At 43.6% G+C, this 19069-nt stretch overlaps 1 protein-coding gene across 1 annotated transcript; it reads left to right on the top strand.

Annotated features, from left to right (window-relative positions):
- The first annotated feature begins 11329 nt into the window (after window positions 1–11329).
- LOC308336337 (uncharacterized protein) lies at window positions 11330–16313 on the top strand. The gene is made up of 5 exons (XM_080793682.1): window positions 11330–11480; window positions 12508–12592; window positions 13415–13619; window positions 13999–14090; window positions 16206–16313. Exons 1-5 carry the CDS (start codon window positions 11335–11337, stop codon window positions 16305–16307), a joined length of 630 nt encoding a protein of 209 aa, XP_080649808.1. The 5' UTR covers window positions 11330–11334; the 3' UTR covers window positions 16308–16313.
- The last annotated feature ends 2756 nt before the right edge of the window (window positions 16314–19069 follow it).

Genomic DNA, 19069 nt, shown 5'->3' with positions numbered 1-19069 from the left:
ATTTCGGAACAACCTTTATTATTTGAATAATTTAAATCGAGCCTTGCGGCTGCCTTTAGTCCTGCCTCTGGGTCCAATTCCTCACTCTGAAATGAAGAAAATGCCAGCACTCTTTATATGTCCTTTTCACATGATTTTATTCACCTCTGACGAGAGTAGACAATGTACGCGTTTCGGCCTGGTTGGCCTTCCTCAGCGTTGCGACAAGACAGGAAGTGTGGTATTTATATCGAATGTAATTGAACACAGATGTCAACTGTTATCATCTTACACAGTAAATAAGAAGACTCTATTTATCGTACCATGACGGGGAATAAAAATCATGTGAGCACAAATAAATAAAGTAAATAGTAAAATATGAATACAAATTCACAATGAGCTATCATATTGAATATTTGTGCTCACATGATTTTTATCCTGTCATGAGGCTGAGGAAGGCCAACCAGCTGGTCGAGACGCGTACATTGTCCACTTTCGTCCGAGGTAAATACAATCATGTGAAATAAGGCATTTTCTTCATTTCATTCTGTATCTTCGAGCCTTGCACCTACGTAGAAAGGATTTTGTTCTAACCTGGAGGTTGTTTGCTTTGGCAGTGCTTTCGCAATTCTTCACTCACCTTAACATTCAACACCCGCATGCGTGTCTCTCCATTCATCAGCGCTGTATTCATCAAAGCTCAAGGCCATGAACTGTTCAGCACATAGAGCGAGTTACAGGAACTATAAGCACATATTTAATTTAGGCAAATCGATAAAAAGCGAAAGACCATATTTGTTTTATCATTCTTTGGATAACAAAAGATTATTTGTGCTACACTGTATTGCTTTGTCTAAAGCTTGTGGATGAACGTGGATGAAGAATTCCTTTCACAAGGATTATTGTCTATTGGTGTTGATTCTGTTGCCTGTATATCTGTCTGAGAGACATCAATGCGTCAAAGTTGGAGCTGTAAAAGCCGAGTTCCTCCATAATTATATCTATAGGACAATAGTAGTTTCAAAAGCAAAGTACTCCAGTCCTTTAACTCAAGTACAAATTTGACAGCAACTTCAACTTATAATATTTGACCATAAGTATCTATACTTTGACTCATGTACTTGAGTTGAGTATACTTTATCCAGCTCGGAGCACGGACACTGGCTCACTAGTAGCACTCACACTAAAGCGTTATTCATAGTCTGGATTTTCGGTGGTGAGGTGACCACTGAACTACAACATGACGTCACGTTCTTTCTCACCACCGCTCAACGTTATTTCAGCTCCGGTGGTAAGCTCACCACCGGAGCGGTGGTCACCTCACCACCGAAGATCCAGACTATAAATGAGCCTTTACCCCTCCTCCAAGTCCCAATACGACTGAAGTGCCCTTGAGCATGGCACTGAACCCCCAACTGCTCTGCTCAGTGGCCAACAGTATAAGACTGTGTGGTTGTATTGGTCAGTTGTGTGTGTGTGTGTGTGTGTGTGTGTGTGTGTGTGTGTGTGTGTGTGTGTGTGTGTGTGTGTGTGTGTGTGTGTGTGTGTGTGTGTGTGTGTGTGTGTGTGTGTGTGTGTGTGTGTGTGTGTGTGTGTGTGTGTGTGTGTGTGTGTGTGTGTGGTGTTGCAGGGCATTCTTGAAAAAGATAATTTGTAATAAAAGGAAAAGTATGTTATTATTAGATTGTTTCAAATAGTTTACAGTCTAAGCATTGTGACAGGAGGCATTTTCTGTCGGGGAATAGGGATGATACCAGGATCATTATGGCCTTGATGTGTTGTAGTCGGCAGCCATGGAGAGATCCTGTTCAATACACAGAGATTAGGCAGACAAGTGTCTATGCATGACCCTTCCTGTGCCATCCCAAATCATGCGTCCATGACATCAGTGCAGTGTAGGCAAAGGGTCTAGGCCCTTTTTTATATTTATTTTGTATATTATAATTTATATGTATCTTGCCACTGTATGTATTTCATAAATGATGGGCCAATTACATCATATATTCTTTTTATAAAATGTAATGGCCAGTACATCATATATTGCTTTAATAAAATGTAATATACTTCTACAATTACTTCAAATTGCTTGCTGCATTTTGTCAAATGCTGCTCTGTCAAATATAGGGTGCAGTAGGCTACTTATAGTTTAGACAGTTTTTGGTTTAGACCCTAGTCATCAATGCATTTAAATGCATATTGTTCCCACTAAATTAAAAGATTTTCCAGAAACGTTCAACAAATAGCCGGTCTACAAGCTCACGTGTTGCATTGTACACATTTTGGAACTTTTACAATTTGGATACTAAGTATATTTTGATGGACAATACGTTTGTACAGGACTGAAAACAGGACTTGTATATGTTGTACTTTAGTATAGTATTTCTACATTGTGGTACTTTTACTTAAAGGTAAAAGAAAACAATCTGAGTACTTCTCCCACCACTGATCCCGCTAAATACCGGGAGATTTGGAGTGAAAGGGACCCCATGGTGAACAGGGTCACAGTGAACAGCCACTTGGCAGACAGCTATAGCTGGATGTCGATGACATCAGCGGCATGGTGTTCTGCACACAGTTGGAGGATTTCTGTGGAGTAGAAGATAGCGGAAGGGTTGGATTTACTGGGTGGGCAAATCCACGCCTCTGCTTTTGATATCCCTCATTTGTGTATGTCCGCTGGGGATTAATCCTGTCTGTCTGTCTGTCTGTCTGTCTGTCTGTTTGTCCGGGAGGGAGCTTGTAGATCGGCTATTTTCTGCTATTTCGGCTATTTTCAGCAAGTGGAGAGTCAGTGTCAGTGGGGAGTGTTGGCTGATGAATGAATATCAACATCCTAATATACATCCTGATACAGGGGGGTCAAATTATGACAGGCAATTCCTCCTGTCAAAATATGACCCCCCCCAGTCAAAAAACACTTTGTTTGAAATAGACACTCATGCTTTCTAAGGTGTGATTTGGGGTCCTAAGGATGAATACAAAATGAATATCAACATCTTAAAACCAAAATGTTCAATTGTGGGTTTGAGCTCACATGCCCTTTTGATGAAAATCAAAGGGGGGGGGGGGGGAACTATACCTGTCAGTGGGGAGTGTTGGCTGGGAGGAGGAGTAGGACTAAGGCCCTATACGTCCTCTATGTCGATTTGCTCAGACACATGTTGCTCAGACACGTAAATTCTCCTTTCATTGTCAATGGTAAATGTGACACGAGTTAGGACAAAAAGCTGCACGAAAAACACTATTTTCCAAGACCATTCACAGTATAGCCTATTGCAGTACGTGACGTGTACAACCTCAATCAGCTATCAGCAATTCGTTGCAGGCAGCAGCAATCTGCTTCTATCCTCGAAGTGATTATTGTTGACGTTTTGATAATTCTCCACTTGAATTTCATTCAGCATCACTGAGGTGCACTGCAGTGAGCTGGAGAGCCTTGTGTGTGTGTGTGTGTGTGTGTGTGTGTGTGTGTGTGTGTGTGTGTGTGTGTGCACGCACGCACGCACGCACGCGCGCACACACACACACACACACACACACACACACACACAGTATACAGTGTATATGCTGGCAGACTCAGGAACGGGGGACACTTAATGAAGTGCAGGCACAGTCAGACACGCACGCATGCACACACACACACACACACACACACACACACACACACTCACACACACACAGCGTGGGTGGCAGTATCTATCTATCCCCGCAGTATTATGTAACCATAAGGACTGCAGAGAGAGCTGGCATGATAATTTTGACTTGTACGGTAGCAAGGTAGAAATGGTCACTGCCGGCCAGAAACCTCTTATATCCATTATTTTAACTTAATCCTCTGGCGTCTGGCATTTTTGGGTCATGGGTGGGATGGCCGACAAAAGATTATTTTGGCAGGGTCGCGGCCTGAGAAGTTTGGGAACCCTCAGTAGCAGTGGGTAAATGGAACCCTCAGTAGCAGGAAGACAGAAATGCTTCTCGTGTGGGTGTGAAATATATTCAGCCTTGTAATATTTAAAACACATAAACTGTTGGATGCAGATTCTGTTTTCATTGTTCAGGACCAGTTTATGTTTAGGAATAACTCATCACACAGTGTTTTGTGACGCAACTCCTTGCAACTGAAATGACAGTTGAAAGCAGTCGCAAGGAGTGGCATATTGGTGTGGACTGCATGCCTTTAGAAAGAAGAAGATTTGAGTTAGCTACTTTTCTTTCAGGGTGCGTTAGGATATGCGTTCAATGGTTCAATAGCGACCCCTTCAAAAGTTTTCCCGCCACAATACGGTATGATACAGGTGGTACCTGTATCATCATGTCCCAATTTACAAAAACATCTCTTGGCGCCATGACCTAAACCAAACAGGAAGTCAGCCATTTTTTTTAAATGTATTGGGACGTTGGGCGGGCCTGTACATGTTTGTGTTCAGGAACGACGCAGAGTATAGTGTGCACATGATGCACTGCTATATTGTCAGCAGGGAGATAATGAAACAATGTTGAAAGAGCTATAGGGCCAGAGCAGAGGACAATGCGGTTGAGCAGTACAGCAGCAGGGAGTCATAGATCTAGCTTAAAAAAGGGGTGCACATGTTTCTATATGCACACAAAAATGTCCAGCTCAGCGATAATGTTTTTCTTCCCCCTTTTACCTCCTCCTCCCCTCTCTTAGGGATGCATACATGTTCTCTCCTCTCCTGCTCTCTTCAGAAAGCTTTCAGTGTGTAACCCGGGAGACCGCTAGGATAGAACAGATCTTGACCAATGGCGCAGTAGCTATGTTTGTTTATTTATTCATTTAATCATTTATTCATGTATTCATTTATTACTTGCACAAGCAGAGCGTTCAAGTAATGTTATCAGTCAGGTGCTACGATGCGTTATGTCCCTTAGCAGCATTATGATATGACGTCATATGCTGGCACGAAGCAAACCGTGCAGGTATGTTTTATGCCATGCTACGAAGAGTATGAAGATATGTACCAACTACCAATGTCCACTATGTGTGTCCACTATATGGGGCCTACCAAGGTGTTGCACCTTATGTTTATCCTCATCTACAAACACTTTGCGATGTGATGCATTGTGAGGTTGTAGTTCTGATGCGATGTGATGCATTGTGAGGTTGTAGTTCTGATGCGATGTGATGCATTGTGAGGTTGTAGTTCTGATGCGATGTGATGCATTGTGAGGTTGTAGTTCTGATGCGATGTGATGCATTGTGAGGTTGTAGTTCTGATGCGATGTGATGCATTGTGAGGTTGTAGTTCTGCTGATGTGATGCATTGTGAGGTTGTAGTTCTGATGCGATGTGATGCATTGTGAGGTTGTAGTTCTGATGCGATGTGATGCATTGTGAGGTTGTAGTTCTGCTATTGTACTTTTTTTCCCCCTGTCTAGAAATGTAGCGGAATCAAAAGCATTATTTGATGCAAATTTCATGCAAATTTTGTCTTTAAAATGAAGTGGTGTGAAAGTGAGTATACCGCAACACAGATACTCGAAAAATATACTCAAGTACTAAAGCACAGTACTCAATTAAATGAGTACTAGTAGAGGGTGACTACTGGGTCTGAACAAATTATGCACAGCAATAATTATGCAGTTCCATTTAGTTCCATTTGGAGCTACATATGCTTGTAATAACTCAGCGATGCGTTTTATTGCCTCCTACCTACCCTTTCTCTGATGTATATTAACCCCTTGAACCCCGGGCAGCATGCCTATTCAGGGGGCGAATATTCACCAAGAATTGAAGATCTTACAAGCTCAAAATGAACTGCTCGGCTATTTCTGGGGAAGAGATTTGGCGTAGACGGGGATGCGAGCTTGATTGATTGATTGTGTGATTGATTGATTGATTGATTGATTTGATTAAACACTGTATTGATAGTTTACAAATAGTAGAGTGGTACGATTATACAATGGTGCTAAAAGGATAACACAAAAAGCCCTATATTGGCCCCTTTCCATTGTGGTCCTGTGTATGCAATTCATCAAGTCTTAAGTAGCGCAGTGCACAGTTATAACTCAAGTCCGGTTCTCTATGACTAGAGTGGTTATAAACCCCCCCCCCCCCCCCTCTCTCTCTCTCTCTCTCTCTCTCTCTCTCTCCCTCTCCTCAGAAAGCCGCCAGTGAGTCGGGGCAGCAGGAGACAGATGGAACGGAGCTGAGCCGAGGCTGCAACGACTCCTCCTCCTCCTCCTCCTCCAACACAGACCCACTGAGCTCCCTCCTCCTCGCAAGCAGCATCGTAGCCATGGATACCCCCACGGAGCCACCGGAGCAGACAGCTGCGGCCACAGACGCCGACTCCGCTGACTCACCACCCGCCGCAGCGCCGGAGCCTGAGAAGAACGCTCCCCCCACCGCCGCCGCCACTCCGGATCCCGGGAGGGATCCGAGGGCTGCAGCCGACACAGAGACGCTTCGCCTGCCGTCGCCTCCAGACTCCCCCGGGATGAAGACGGCGCTTGACAACGCCGCCGGAGGAGCACACCTGCAGCCAGCCGGCGCCGCTAACGAGATGGACGAGGCGATTAACTCGGACACTGTGCCGGTAGGACTTGTGTGGGGCATTGTCATATACACAAACCAATCACAATTGAATTAAGCCATTTAATTGTTTGTTGTTTTTTGAGTGGTGCAACCACTCCAAGGAACAGCAATTTCCGTGTTGGTTAACCTATGTGACTTTAACCTATGTGACTTTAATGAGTACCAGTAGGGGCGCTGGTGTGCCAGAAACGGAGAGAGAGATAGTGCTGCACTGTTGCCTGCTAATGAGAGAGGGGGGGGGGGGGGGGGGAGATGCACCACTCAGTTCACACGGGTGTGATTTTTTTTTGTGCACATGGGTCAGAATGGCATGATAGGACAAATAACTTTAAACTGTAAAGAATGAAGTGGAAATCTCATAGAATTGTGGAAATGGCCGAGAGGCTCACAGACAGTGAGCTTGTAGATCTGCTATTTCCGCAGTTTGAAAATTTGATTATGCAGAATAATTGTGATTAGCGGTGTCTCAAATAATTGTGATTACCGGTATTTAACCCATTTTAGGCGTGAACCCCTTTTGGTGTTGGCATTACGCTATGCTTTAGCTATTTAAAAATAGCAGATCTACAAGCTCATAGCGCGCCACCGAGTGGCGCGCTACGAGCTTGTAGGTCTGCTATTTTTGAAAAATCGAAGAACGACTGACATAGAAACATAGCTTTTTCAGAAAACTGTCATTTTCAAACAGACATTTTTTTAATCTGACCTCAGGTCAGAATGGGTTAAAGTAGGGTAGAAAGTGCTAAACAGAACATGAATATTCAACGTCATCGGCTCTTCTGCATAGACTTCTATTGGTCAATAGTGACATAACGTACCACGTCACCGCCAGTGCTGTTCTCACTTTTCAGCCCCATCATCCTTTCAATGGCTCTGACTCATACTAGCTGCTTCAAGGACAAGCCCAACCATAACAAGATAGTACCAAGGCTAGTGGAGACAATAGGCTCTTACAAGCTGCCTACCACATATCATATTGTTGCTGTTGAGAGGAAACCTCCTAACTCCATTTTAGTTGTTTGTTTTCTCCATAAATCAGTACTATTGAACACCCTTTTATGTCTGTGTATTGTTTCGAAAATATTGAACCAATGGAAAGTAGTAAAAAAAATGCTTGGGACAAAGCCTCTTGAACTCCATTGGACCCTCAAACTGTCTGCTAAAACAGCTAACTCCACCACCTCCAACTCCACCACCTCAAAAGTAATTGATTTGACAATATATGAAGTGACAACACGAACGTTGATGAGGCAGTATTGCTTTGTTTTCAAAATATAAGGTTTTCTTAATTTCCTGAAAAATGTATATTTTTCATTTCCTGATAAATGAAACTTTTGGAGTTAGGTGGTTTCTTCCCGACAGCATATGTATGTATTATACAGTATAAGTATACAATAAGTGATGGTAAAATATAAAGGATAGATATATAAGCAACCATAATAACAATAATACAGTATAAATGAATAATTCTCCTGCACGCTGCACCCTATACTTTTAATCATTGTGACAGGCCGACATGACGGCTCGTACGGACGCACAGGAAGCTCTGGTTCTGGAGGAGGCGCCGCGCCCCGAGGAGCTCAACAGGAACGAGTCTGTGGCCTCGTCGTCCAGCGCCGACAGCGTCTACGAGAGCGAGGCCCACCGCCGCCGGCGGGAGCAAGAGCAAGACCCCGACCCCGAGACCCTGGAGGCTGCGGGCCCCGACGAGCACCACCACCCCCTTCAGCCAGGGGGCGCTGTTGACCCTCCACCGGACAGCGAGCCAGAGGTCGACACTCAACGTGACCCTGAGCATGCGGTGGCTGACCCTCCTTCAGACCCCGAGCCAGAGACTGACCCTCATCCGGACTGCAACGTGGAAGGAGCTCACGGGTAGGGATGTTAACGCAGTCCCGCCCCCGACGAGCGGCCCGGGAGAGAATTTCCAATTACTTTTTCCCATAGACGTTTCATAAAGTATTTGTTTAAAGATAGTTAAGCCTCGGACAAAGCCAACTGGGATCATGACAAATCATGATTATAAACACACTCTTTTGGGCCGAACAAATAATTAGAAAGAAGAAAAAAACACCTTTTTTTGTTTTTCTTCTTTCTAATTATTTGTTCGGCCCATTGTTTTTGTTTATTGTCATGATTTGTCACCATCCGAGTTGGCTTTGTCCGAGGCATACAGGCCTTTAAATAAATACTTTTTGAAACGTCTATGGTAAAAATGAATGGGAAAATTCTGTTCCAGGCCGCTCATCATTCTGAAATGGGCAAAAAACTAGACCAGAAATATAATTTGGGGACCCCCCAAAATAATTTGGCGACCCCCCCCCCCCCCCCCCCCGAGGGGTCGCGACCCACGGGTTGAGAACCCCTGCCCTATACAATATATTTCTTTTGTATTTTGGAAAACAAACTATATTATGTTATCATCAGAATATGATATCATCACAATACAGTGCAGATTTTGAGGTATTTCTTGAAAGAATATTGATATTTGATATTTCTATCCACCAATGCCACTCACAGGAGTTGCCACCACGAGCTGGAGGCCGACCCTCACAGAGCTGACTCTGAGCCTGACATTGATTGTGAGCTTGACTTGGAGCCCGAGGCTGCGGATCACGATCCAGGTCTCGACGGAGACCTAGAAGAAGTGGAAGTGGAGGAGGAGGAGGACGCGGAGGCTGACGGAATCCCCTTTGAGCCGCGGATTACGGAGCCGGCGGAAGAGTTGACACTGGAGCAGTACTTCCTCAGAGAAGAGTCCATGTCGGACTTCTCCGACGAGGTGGACGAGTGCCTGCGGGTGGAGATCGCGGCCGTTTCGTCGGACAGCGACACAAACGAAAACGAGAAGTGGAGGTCGATATTCTCCTCGTCCATCAACAAGGAGGACGACGACTCGTATCTGGACAGCCTGCAGCTGAGCGCCCAGGAGCTCTTCGTGCAGAAGGTTGAGGTGAGAGTATAGTGTGTGTGTGTGTGTGTGTGTGTGTGTGTTAAAGAAATATAGCAAAATTGTCAATATCATCCATCATACTCTGGGATCAATTCACTCTTTCCATGTTCTAGATCTAGAGAGAAACAGCGGATGTGGAAAATGTGTTTGTGTAGATACAGTTTTGGAGTAGACAGACACGCGGGCACTGGCTGGCACTCTTTACATTTAAAATAAGACTCCAGGTTCCCATGCCGACTCAAGCCATTTTTATTGCTTGATAAACATCTCTGCTCACAAATGATGTTTATTCACAATTGTAGTATGACATATTGATTATTGTCGCATCCTTATAGATGATAGCCACAAACGACGGCGTTCAGATTGTGGAACTTCCCCTGGAGGAGGACGTGCTGGAACAACCCGACGACAACCTTTCGTTCCCCAGCCCTCCGCAGGAAGTCACATATAACCCTTTGACGCTTCAAGTCCTGTCGAGGATTTCGGAAGACGGCAGCGAAAGCGGGAAAGACAGCAGCAGCGGCGGTCGCGACGAGTGCCACCAGCACCTCGTCACGGATCTCGCCGGCAAGAAGCTGCCGAAGGACTTCTGCGTCATCCAGGAGACCGTGAGCGAGAACGTCAGCACGGAACACGTGGACTTCAGGCTGGCGCGCAAACAGTGGCTGGAAATGGAGGAGCAGACAAAGAACCGCGTCGTCTTGCCCACCACGACCAGACAGCCCGCGCTGCACGGCAGTCACAGTTTCATGTACACGCCTGTACGCAACGTGGAGAGACCTCACAGGTAGTTATATATTTATTAAATACTTAATCCCTCTAGTCTCAAGGCTCATACATAGTCTGGATTTTCGGTGGTTAGGTGACCACCGAACTACAACATGACGTCACGAGCCGCGGTGAAGAGCAAACCACCGCCACCTCTCCAGCCATTCTCTCTGTTTTTACTCAGCACCGCTCAACGTTATTTCAGCTCCGGTGGTCACCTCACCACCGGAGCGGTGGTCACCTCACCACCGAAAATCCAGACTATGAATAGGCCTTTAGAGACCCGGACTTACAACTTGACTTTGACCGCTACACAATCTCTTCTCTCTATCTCTTCACCAAGAAGTAGCAGAATCGCACAATGCGTCCCATTGCGACACGTTGTGAGCTTGTAGATCTGACATTTTTGCTCATTGTGTGTACTGTGTACACCAAAATATTCTAAAATTGCTAATTTACAACCTCACAAAGCACCACAGAAAAAAAGTAGCATCATAGTTTATATAATATGTCCCGATACTGTATCGGTATCGGAAAAGTATCGGATCGGCCCTTATTTGGTCATATCGGCCCGGGTCATATCGGTATCGGCGAATATGCAAATCTAACCTCCGACACAGGGGTAAGCGGTTGACACTATGGCAGGTAAATAAAATGTTGGAGCATGTGGAGTTTGCTTTCGAGTTGCCCCACAGTTGAGTGAGGAGTCTGCTATAAACACAACATGAGATTTTCAGCTAGATAGCTATAAACATTATTCGGTGGACTTCAAAGTATGATCTTTTTTTCTTTTTGTAGTATTATAAATATTATTCTTTTAAAAAAGTGTATCGGGACATCCCTAATCATAATGCGATATTATCGCAGTGTATCCTATCGTATTTGATAAATATTGTGATATTTGATATTGTTTTTGTACTACAGGAAGGCCCAGGAGCTGGAGAACTTGACCCTGCTGGGAGACTATCCTCACACCCAGTTCAGCCCTTGCTCCGAGGACTCTGGGCTGGACGACTCCAGCTACAGGTCTCCTTACGACGACCCGGAGACTCCCATCGAGAAGGAGATCCGCATGGCGATGGAGAGAGAGAACGACTTCAGGAGAGAGAGGGGCCAAAGTATCCCCAGATCCACCAGTACCCCACTCACACCATCCTTCATCATCACGTCCTCACCGGCCAAGGTCCACAACGCAAACAACGCAATGATCCTAGATGATCAGAGGTGGGTACTGTATACAGTGTATAGCCATAAACTATATGCGATTAAAAATAATTAAAAATATCGTTACTCCGTCTTAGGCCATAGCACTTAAAAGCCAGGCGTTTTTACGGGCGCCCTTTTACCTGTGCCAGGCAAAAAACTACAAATTGCGGACCCTGTGATGCGGCTTTTGAACCGGAAGTATTAGCCGATCCCGTTTCCGCCGCTCCATTTGACCCTTCACTAGCATGAAACAAACTGATCTGCTAACCGGAGCAACGCGGGAGGTTTTTTTATTGACATCCTAATGTGCCTCACCTCATATAACCTCATCTGAGCTTCAATTTGGAGATAAACGCCGCTAAAGATCATGGCCATTACAGGAGTCTAAGTTTTGTCTTGCATATTGATGCAATCAAAACGGCTTTTCACCAGAGGAGAAAAACTTTTTTTTTTAATGAGTTAATAGCATAGGCAGACTCTTCACATACTAGAGCATGTCTGAAATAAGTTTCAGAGCTGAAATCGTCATGTAAATAAAAAATAAATGTAGCTCGGTGTAACGTTAGAGTCCACAGAAGTGAACCTTTCAAGCCTGTTTTCTCAACTTGCTGTTTTCTGCAAGACATTACTCTATAAGCCATATCTCCAAAACTGGTGGGTCAAACTGAACAACCAATATGTCATTTTGAAGCTATGATTCCCTGCTTTATATGACATGAAAAAAAAACGAAAATTAAAAAAAAATCCAATGGCAGTCCTATAGTCAAATTTGGTCACATATAGACATTACATTATATAGATTATATAGACGGATTATAATAGACAGATGAGAGATTAACCTATAGACCTGGCATCCTGCAGTGTGTATAGTTTCAACACAGATTATTTATTTGTTCATATTACTGTATACTGTTTGGACTGATGCTAGATTTTTGGTTTACCTATCATCCTAGATATAATTTGATGTATTACCTCAGGTTTACCTTGCTTACTGTAAATTACTCTGGATGAAGAGTGTCTGCTAAATGTCTAAATTGTACAACAGTGTGGACGCGGCTAACTCCAACTTCATCACACTGGGAACCTCCAGCCTGATAGTCAGGAGCAACTCTGACTACTGCCTCAACAAGGTATGTACCAGTCGTGTTCATTTATTTTGACAGCACATTTTGATTTAGTTTACTTTAAACCATTAAGACCTGAGACCAGATTCTACAAAAGTCTTCTAAATCCAAACTGGGGAAAAAACGGGGGGGAAAAATGTATCTATGCCTAGTAATTGCTCAAACTATTTCACGTCAAAATATATATTAAAAGATTTGCACACGTTTTCAGAGTTTTTAACTCAATTTGCTTCTGGGGGGTCCCTAGCTGGAACAACATATTTTCAGATGGGGGTCCGTGGCCAAATACAGATAATTCTGGGGGTCCTTGACATGAAAAAGGTTGAGCACTACAGCACTGACATAGGAACATGGGTTTTTCAGAAACCTTTTAGGATTTTAGGACGTTTTGGGTTAAATGGGTTAGTAGTCATAGATACATGCAGTGTCACTGTCCGCCCACTGTACTGTACTGTACTGTACTGTACTGTACTGTACTGTACTGTACTGTGTAAGCAGGCTTGCGAGCAGTCATAGATACATGCAGTGTCACTGTCCGCCCACTGTACCGTACTGTGTAAGCAGGCCTGTGAGCAGTCATAGATACATGCAGTATCACTGTCCGCCCACTGTACCGTACTGTGTAAGCAGGCCTGTGAGCAGTCATAGATACATGCAGTATCACTGTCCGCCCACTGTACCGTACTGTGTAAGCAGGCCTGTGAGCAGTCATAGATACATGCAGTATCACTGTCCGCCCACTGTACCGTACTGTGTAAGCAGGCCTGTGAGCAGTCATAGATACATGCAGTATCACTGTCCGCCCACTGTACCGTACTGTGTAAGCAGGCCTGTGAGCAGCCCCAGGAGAAGACCTTCCTCAGCAACCCGTTCTTCAAGCTGCGCTCCAGGAGTACGCTGTCCCTGGTGGACGAGGAGATCCGCATGGCCAGGACGAGAGAGGAGGAGCTGAGGAAAGAGAGAGCCTGTCTGCACACTAAAGACAGGTTGTTCAGCCCGCACCACATGGAGGCCCTGACCTTCCACAACCCAGGTGAGATTGATTGATTGATTGATGTTCTTATTGTCAAAAATGTTGCCTTCAATCCAGACTATTTGAGCCGGAGGAATCTCGGGAAAGCTTTGCACCCCTCTAGAGAACAGACCTTTATATGTCTATGGTGCTCACTGAATCACAATAGGAAGGGAAGTGACTTGGATTACAGATTGGAAGGCTCTGGCTCTGTGCCCACAGCACAGACCGGATCAGAAAACTGAAGATTATATTGATCCCAGGCTAGGAATTCTGCCAGACTGAGAAGCGAAGTAAAAAATAAATTAAAACGCTGAACACACGATTCCCAGGCTATATTTATACATGACCATATACATGATTTATACACGATGAATTGATTTTGCCCTCATTCTCTCAGATGACGTGCCAGTGAAATGCAAGTCATCTCCATCTTCACCCATGAAAACAGCTTTCAAGATGGACCGCTCTACTTTATCCTGTGAGCACAGGGTAAGACCATGCTATTATGTTATCATTGGATTTTATTTTTATTATTTTTTTTCATAAATTAAACACCTATATACATCTTACAGGAGTGTTAAATACCAGATATACAAGCTTATCATCTTCTTTTGGCTAATTCCCATGATGGTCGCCACAGCCTGATCATCTGTTTCCATTTTGGTTCCACATCTGCATCTTCAGCATCCTTCTCCCAAAAAGTAGCCCTCATCCCTGCTTATCTGCACCTTCTCAACCTCAACCTCAACCTCTCTTGCTTTATCCCCAAACCTTCTAGCCTGGGCTGACCCTCTAATGTAGTCATTTCGGATCATGTCCTTCCTTGTCACTCCTAATTAGCATCTTCAATTCTGCCAGCCACCTCCAGCTCTGCCTCCTGTCTTTTCGTCAGTGCCACCGTTTCCAAGCTAAGTACAGCATGGATGGTTTCATTACCATCCAGTGCATCTTCCCTCTCACTCTTGCTGGTACCCTTCTGTCACAAATAACTCCTGACAATTCTCCTCCACAACCTGTACATGTACATTGTATTAACAAGTGCTTGTGTCGACACTCGATATACACAATTACACATCGTAAGCTGCATGTCGGGTGCAGGTCCAAAAGTGTTACTTTTCAGGAAATGGAAATTAAACCTGGGTACAATGAATGAACAATGTAGTTATTATTTAGTCCACAAGCTCTTACACCATATAGGTGGAAATCTTCCAATAGTTGGAATTACTTTCAAAATGTACACAATTTTTTTTTTAATAATAATACGATCTACAAGTTCACAATGTGTCGCATTGTGAGCTCGTACAGTAGATTGCCATTTTTGCAACTTTCTGCCCCATTGTCGTACGACAAAAAATAAAACAGGGCATTCGTTTATGAAAAATCAATAATGAATGAATGAATTGCTGCTGCTGAACTTACACAATATCAACCATGTCACCATTCAATTAAGGCTGTGACTCGCTGAAAGCCTCACTGACGCTGGAGAAAGAACAGTTAAGAGGTTACCTTTCCATTTCAGATGGTCTGTGCGACGTGTCATTATGCTCCAAACCTGAACCGAGCTCTATAAGAGAAGCGTCAGTTGGTTTTGATGTGTTCACTGTCATGGCTGCAACAGTTGTAAACAAAGCAAGCGTTTGACTGTTTTATGCTTATTTATTTTCAAGAAATTAATGATTAAAGAAATTGTATTCCACATTCAGTCCAAACTCCTGACGGAGGAGGAGGACATGGAGATGCAGGAGGTGGAAGAGGTGGAGGTGGTGGATGAGGAGTTGGAGGAGGTGGTGGAGGTGGTGGATGAGGAGTTGGAGGAGGTGGTGGAGGTGGTGGATGAGGAGTTGGAGGAGGTGGTGGAGGTGGTGGAGGAGTTGGAGGTGGTGGAGGAGGAGTTGGAGGTGGTGGAGGAGGAGTTGGAGGAGGAGTGGGAGTTTGTGCTTTGAGCAGTACTCTGATGTTGAACTTAATTAAAGGTAGCAATACCACAATTCTGAAATACTCTTGAGTAAAAGGCCTGTATTCAAAAAAGGGTAAATGTGCAAAAGTAGTGAATCGAAAAGTTGCGTTCACACCGAGAGATAACACGTGGGGAAAGACACAGGCAGTTAGTTCAACGCGCGAATGAACCAGGCGGGCAAAGTAAATGCACAAGCGAAATTGTTTAATTTCCTTTGGAGCATACGCCAAAGTATTTGTGCCTTTTGATCCATGAAAATCCACTTGAAAACAGTCCCATGATTTGTTATTGAGCCGACAAAAAAGCCACTTCCGTGATCCGGGTCACAGACAAAGAGCACAGCGAGCTAAGATTGTCCATACCCCCTCGTTCACTTTGCATTGGACTCAGTTTCCCAGAAGCCCTTGCAAGCCGGAGGTTGGTTGATTTCCGGTTACGTCATCATAATGTGTCCGCCTCGTCACAATGTCCGCAACAAAAGCGGATTTTCATAATAACCATCTAACAACGGCTTATTAAACACATTAAACAAATAGCGGGTTTAGTGTATCATGCGTGGAAAGACAATGGAATAAATGTCGTGGAACGCGGGTTATGCTTTCAAAGTGTTAAAATAGTAAATGTACTGAGTTTCTTGTCTTTCTCAGTTTCCAGAGGTCTACACGGCGAACGGACGGCGAAAGAGTGCCCTGGCTCTGCGCTGGGAGGCGGGAGAGTTCATCGGAACAGCAGAAGGCGCTGCCAACTGAACGGTAGGCGGGGCCAGCAAGATGGCTATGAAAAGCATCCGTGGTCAATTTCGACGCGTGTTAGTTCCACTTTAGATGTCGCGTTGCAAATTGTTTGTGTATGTGCGTGTACGCGACACGACCTGACTGTCTGCTTCTGTGACGCATCGGTTAAAAAAAAACAGCTACACTGTGTTTGTCTACGCTGGATTTAAAAGGAGCCAGGAGCAGGAACATTGAAACAAGCGTTTAAATCTGCAATATAACTTTTTTGGTGAATGCAACATTATTTTAACCATTATGATATAGACAACGTTGAACCAATAGATGTCGCGTTTCACGTCAACAACCCCTCTTTGGCACAAGGTTTCTTACCGTATTTCCCCGAGTCACATCTACAAGGCAGCACTCATGCAGTTCGCATGAGGTCTCTTATTTCCCGGAGTCATGGCTAATAGTATGCGGTTAGCCCCATTGCAACACTGTGCCATAAGTTTCCTAATTTCCCTGAATCATGTCTACAAGGCAGCACGCATGCCGTTTGCACCATTTTAACGTGGAGCTTGCACGCATCTCTAAAGGGGAAAACTTGACAGAAGCACATTGTGCTTCCGTCTTATTCTTGTGGATTATTGTGTCCGTCTGATTACAGACATAAAAACAATACTATTAAAATGTGGCGGAAATCTTTATCTCCGTATTTATTTTTAATAGGTCAATCAATGCTATTGGTCAAACTTTGTGTCTTTGGGGTCTAAAGATGTAGACCCTAAAAAATCTAATAATTGGAAATTCATAGTTTTGGATAAGGTTTCCATCTGACGGTGACAATAGTACTATATTTACGACAATCATCGGCACAACAATAGCCTTAAAGCGGGTGAGCTAGCAAATATGCTCTGAGAGCATCTGAGCAATTAACTCAATGGCCATTCGCAAACTCATAACGGTTTTGATTTTTTAACTAAACACAAATCTTCTATTTTTGAGGGTCCCTAGTCACACAAAAGATCAGATGGGGTCCACAGCCAAAATGAATATTGATTACACACTTAATGTGTGGAAAAGATCTATAAAGGAATTCAACTAGTCATTGTTATGCCTAGATTCCTGAATGTTAATTACTGCCACAGTAATGTACGGTCAGTTTGATAAACCTTTTCTTGACATTTGACGTGTAAATCAGATTTTAAAAGACGTATTTTAATGTTCTGTCTTGATAACGCAAATGCTATATTGCTATTATGTGCTGTATGTAAACTATATTTATTGTATTTTCATACTGTGCTTCAAGAAATGCTGGATTTGGAGCTTTCCCGTAACTGGAAATGTTATAGAACGGTAATTTACACTGAAGAATGTGTAATGATTTAAAGATATGTCAGAATGTTTCACAAATATAGCGGATCTACAAGTTCGCAAAACACGTCACTCACATCTGCTGTTTTAAATTAGCCAAAGTATGAAAATAGGGCTTAAGTGGTTAATGTACAAGTAAATGTATGTTACAAGTAAAAAGGTATATGCTACCTTGGCCAGTGTTCAACGTGTACAGTATTCATAAATGTACTCATTATGCAGAATGTTGTTCAAAATGTGTCGATACTGTATCTTTCAAAATGGCAGACCTACGAGCTGATGTGACGCATTGTGAGCTTGTAGATCGGCCTATCTTTGAACTGAGTATGTATAAAATAGGGCTTAAATCGTTAATGTATGTTTTGTACTAATAATACGTCTACAAAGTAAAGTAACCTGCAGTTTTCAAACAATTGCAGTGGAGCAAAAAGTGCAATATATTATAAAAGTATTTAAAGGATTGAAAAACGGGTGTGCTCAAGTAAAGTAAAAGTACGACAGAATTGTACTTAGTAATTATTATTACTTGAGTAAATTTACTTGGTTACATTCCACCATTGGAGGTAGGAATGACTTTGAGCAAACATCGGGGATATATTCCATAATCAGTTGTGGACTTATTTTCATATGGAAATTCAAGCACAAATATTTTTGCTTCATGATATAAAAGGGTATTAGCCATGATAGAAATATGAAATGACTCTTGTTTCAAAGGCACTTTTGTCTACTTTAGTTCCCTTTAATGATACAAAAAACGCACAAAAAAGCACATCGACTGCACTATAGCTTCTAGGCGTTTTCCATGGGAAGCGTCTTTTCAATGAGGTTTAGGAATAGGGCTGTGGGACTATCATGTCCGTGCTCGCCTCACGCACACCCGCTGGCATTAAATACAGATTTAATTGGTTACAGTTTGTACTTTGCACCACTAGTCGCTCCCCAAGTCCTTTAGGCCTCAATAAGGGACACTGGTATGGCTATATACTTGTAAATGTAACTTCTAATCAATGTTTGGTTTTTTTGTGAGTTGTCATTTACAAAATAAGTGTTCCACATTGTCGGAACTGCAGCTTTGCACGGCATCAGCGTGACAACTCTTTGACATAACGTTCATGATGTTTTTGTAATTTAACGCTTCCATTGTTTCAGTAGAAATTACTATAATGGCCACACTTGCTTTGCTGATGTTCTAAAATACAAAAAGTCTCCTGCTGTGAGAAAGGTCAACCCCCCCCCCCCCCCCCCCCCAACAAGTTTCACCAGGGACCAGTATGTTGTGGCCCCTAGTCCCCGCCTCATGCATCCTGGAACCGCCCCTTATGTGCTGGGACTGCCCCTTGTGTCCTGCGTCACACACGTTCTTATGTGCCTGATGTGTGCTCACGGGCTCAGGCTTGTCTTGACAAGTTAAAGACGCAGTGAAA

The sequence above is a fragment of the Protomyctophum bolini genome, assembly GCF_963924005.1.
Source record: "Protomyctophum bolini genome assembly, chromosome: 21".
Taxonomy (NCBI): domain Eukaryota; kingdom Metazoa; phylum Chordata; class Actinopteri; order Myctophiformes; family Myctophidae; genus Protomyctophum; species Protomyctophum bolini.
This window is presented reverse-complemented; position numbering and strand designations above follow the sequence as displayed.

Excerpts from the sequence above, each read along its gene's own strand:
- LOC308336337 (XM_080793682.1), top strand. The coding sequence starts at position 11,335 with ATGGAGAGAGAGAACGACTTCAGGAGAGAGAGGGGCCAAAGTATCCCC. Across the intron at positions 12,593-13,414 it reads CTGACTACTGCCTCAACAAG|GCCTGTGAGCAGCCCCAGGA; the intron begins GTATGTACCAGT and ends CTGTGTAAGCAG. Across the intron at positions 14,091-16,205 it reads CTTTATCCTGTGAGCACAGG|TTTCCAGAGGTCTACACGGC; the intron begins GTAAGACCATGC and ends TGTCTTTCTCAG.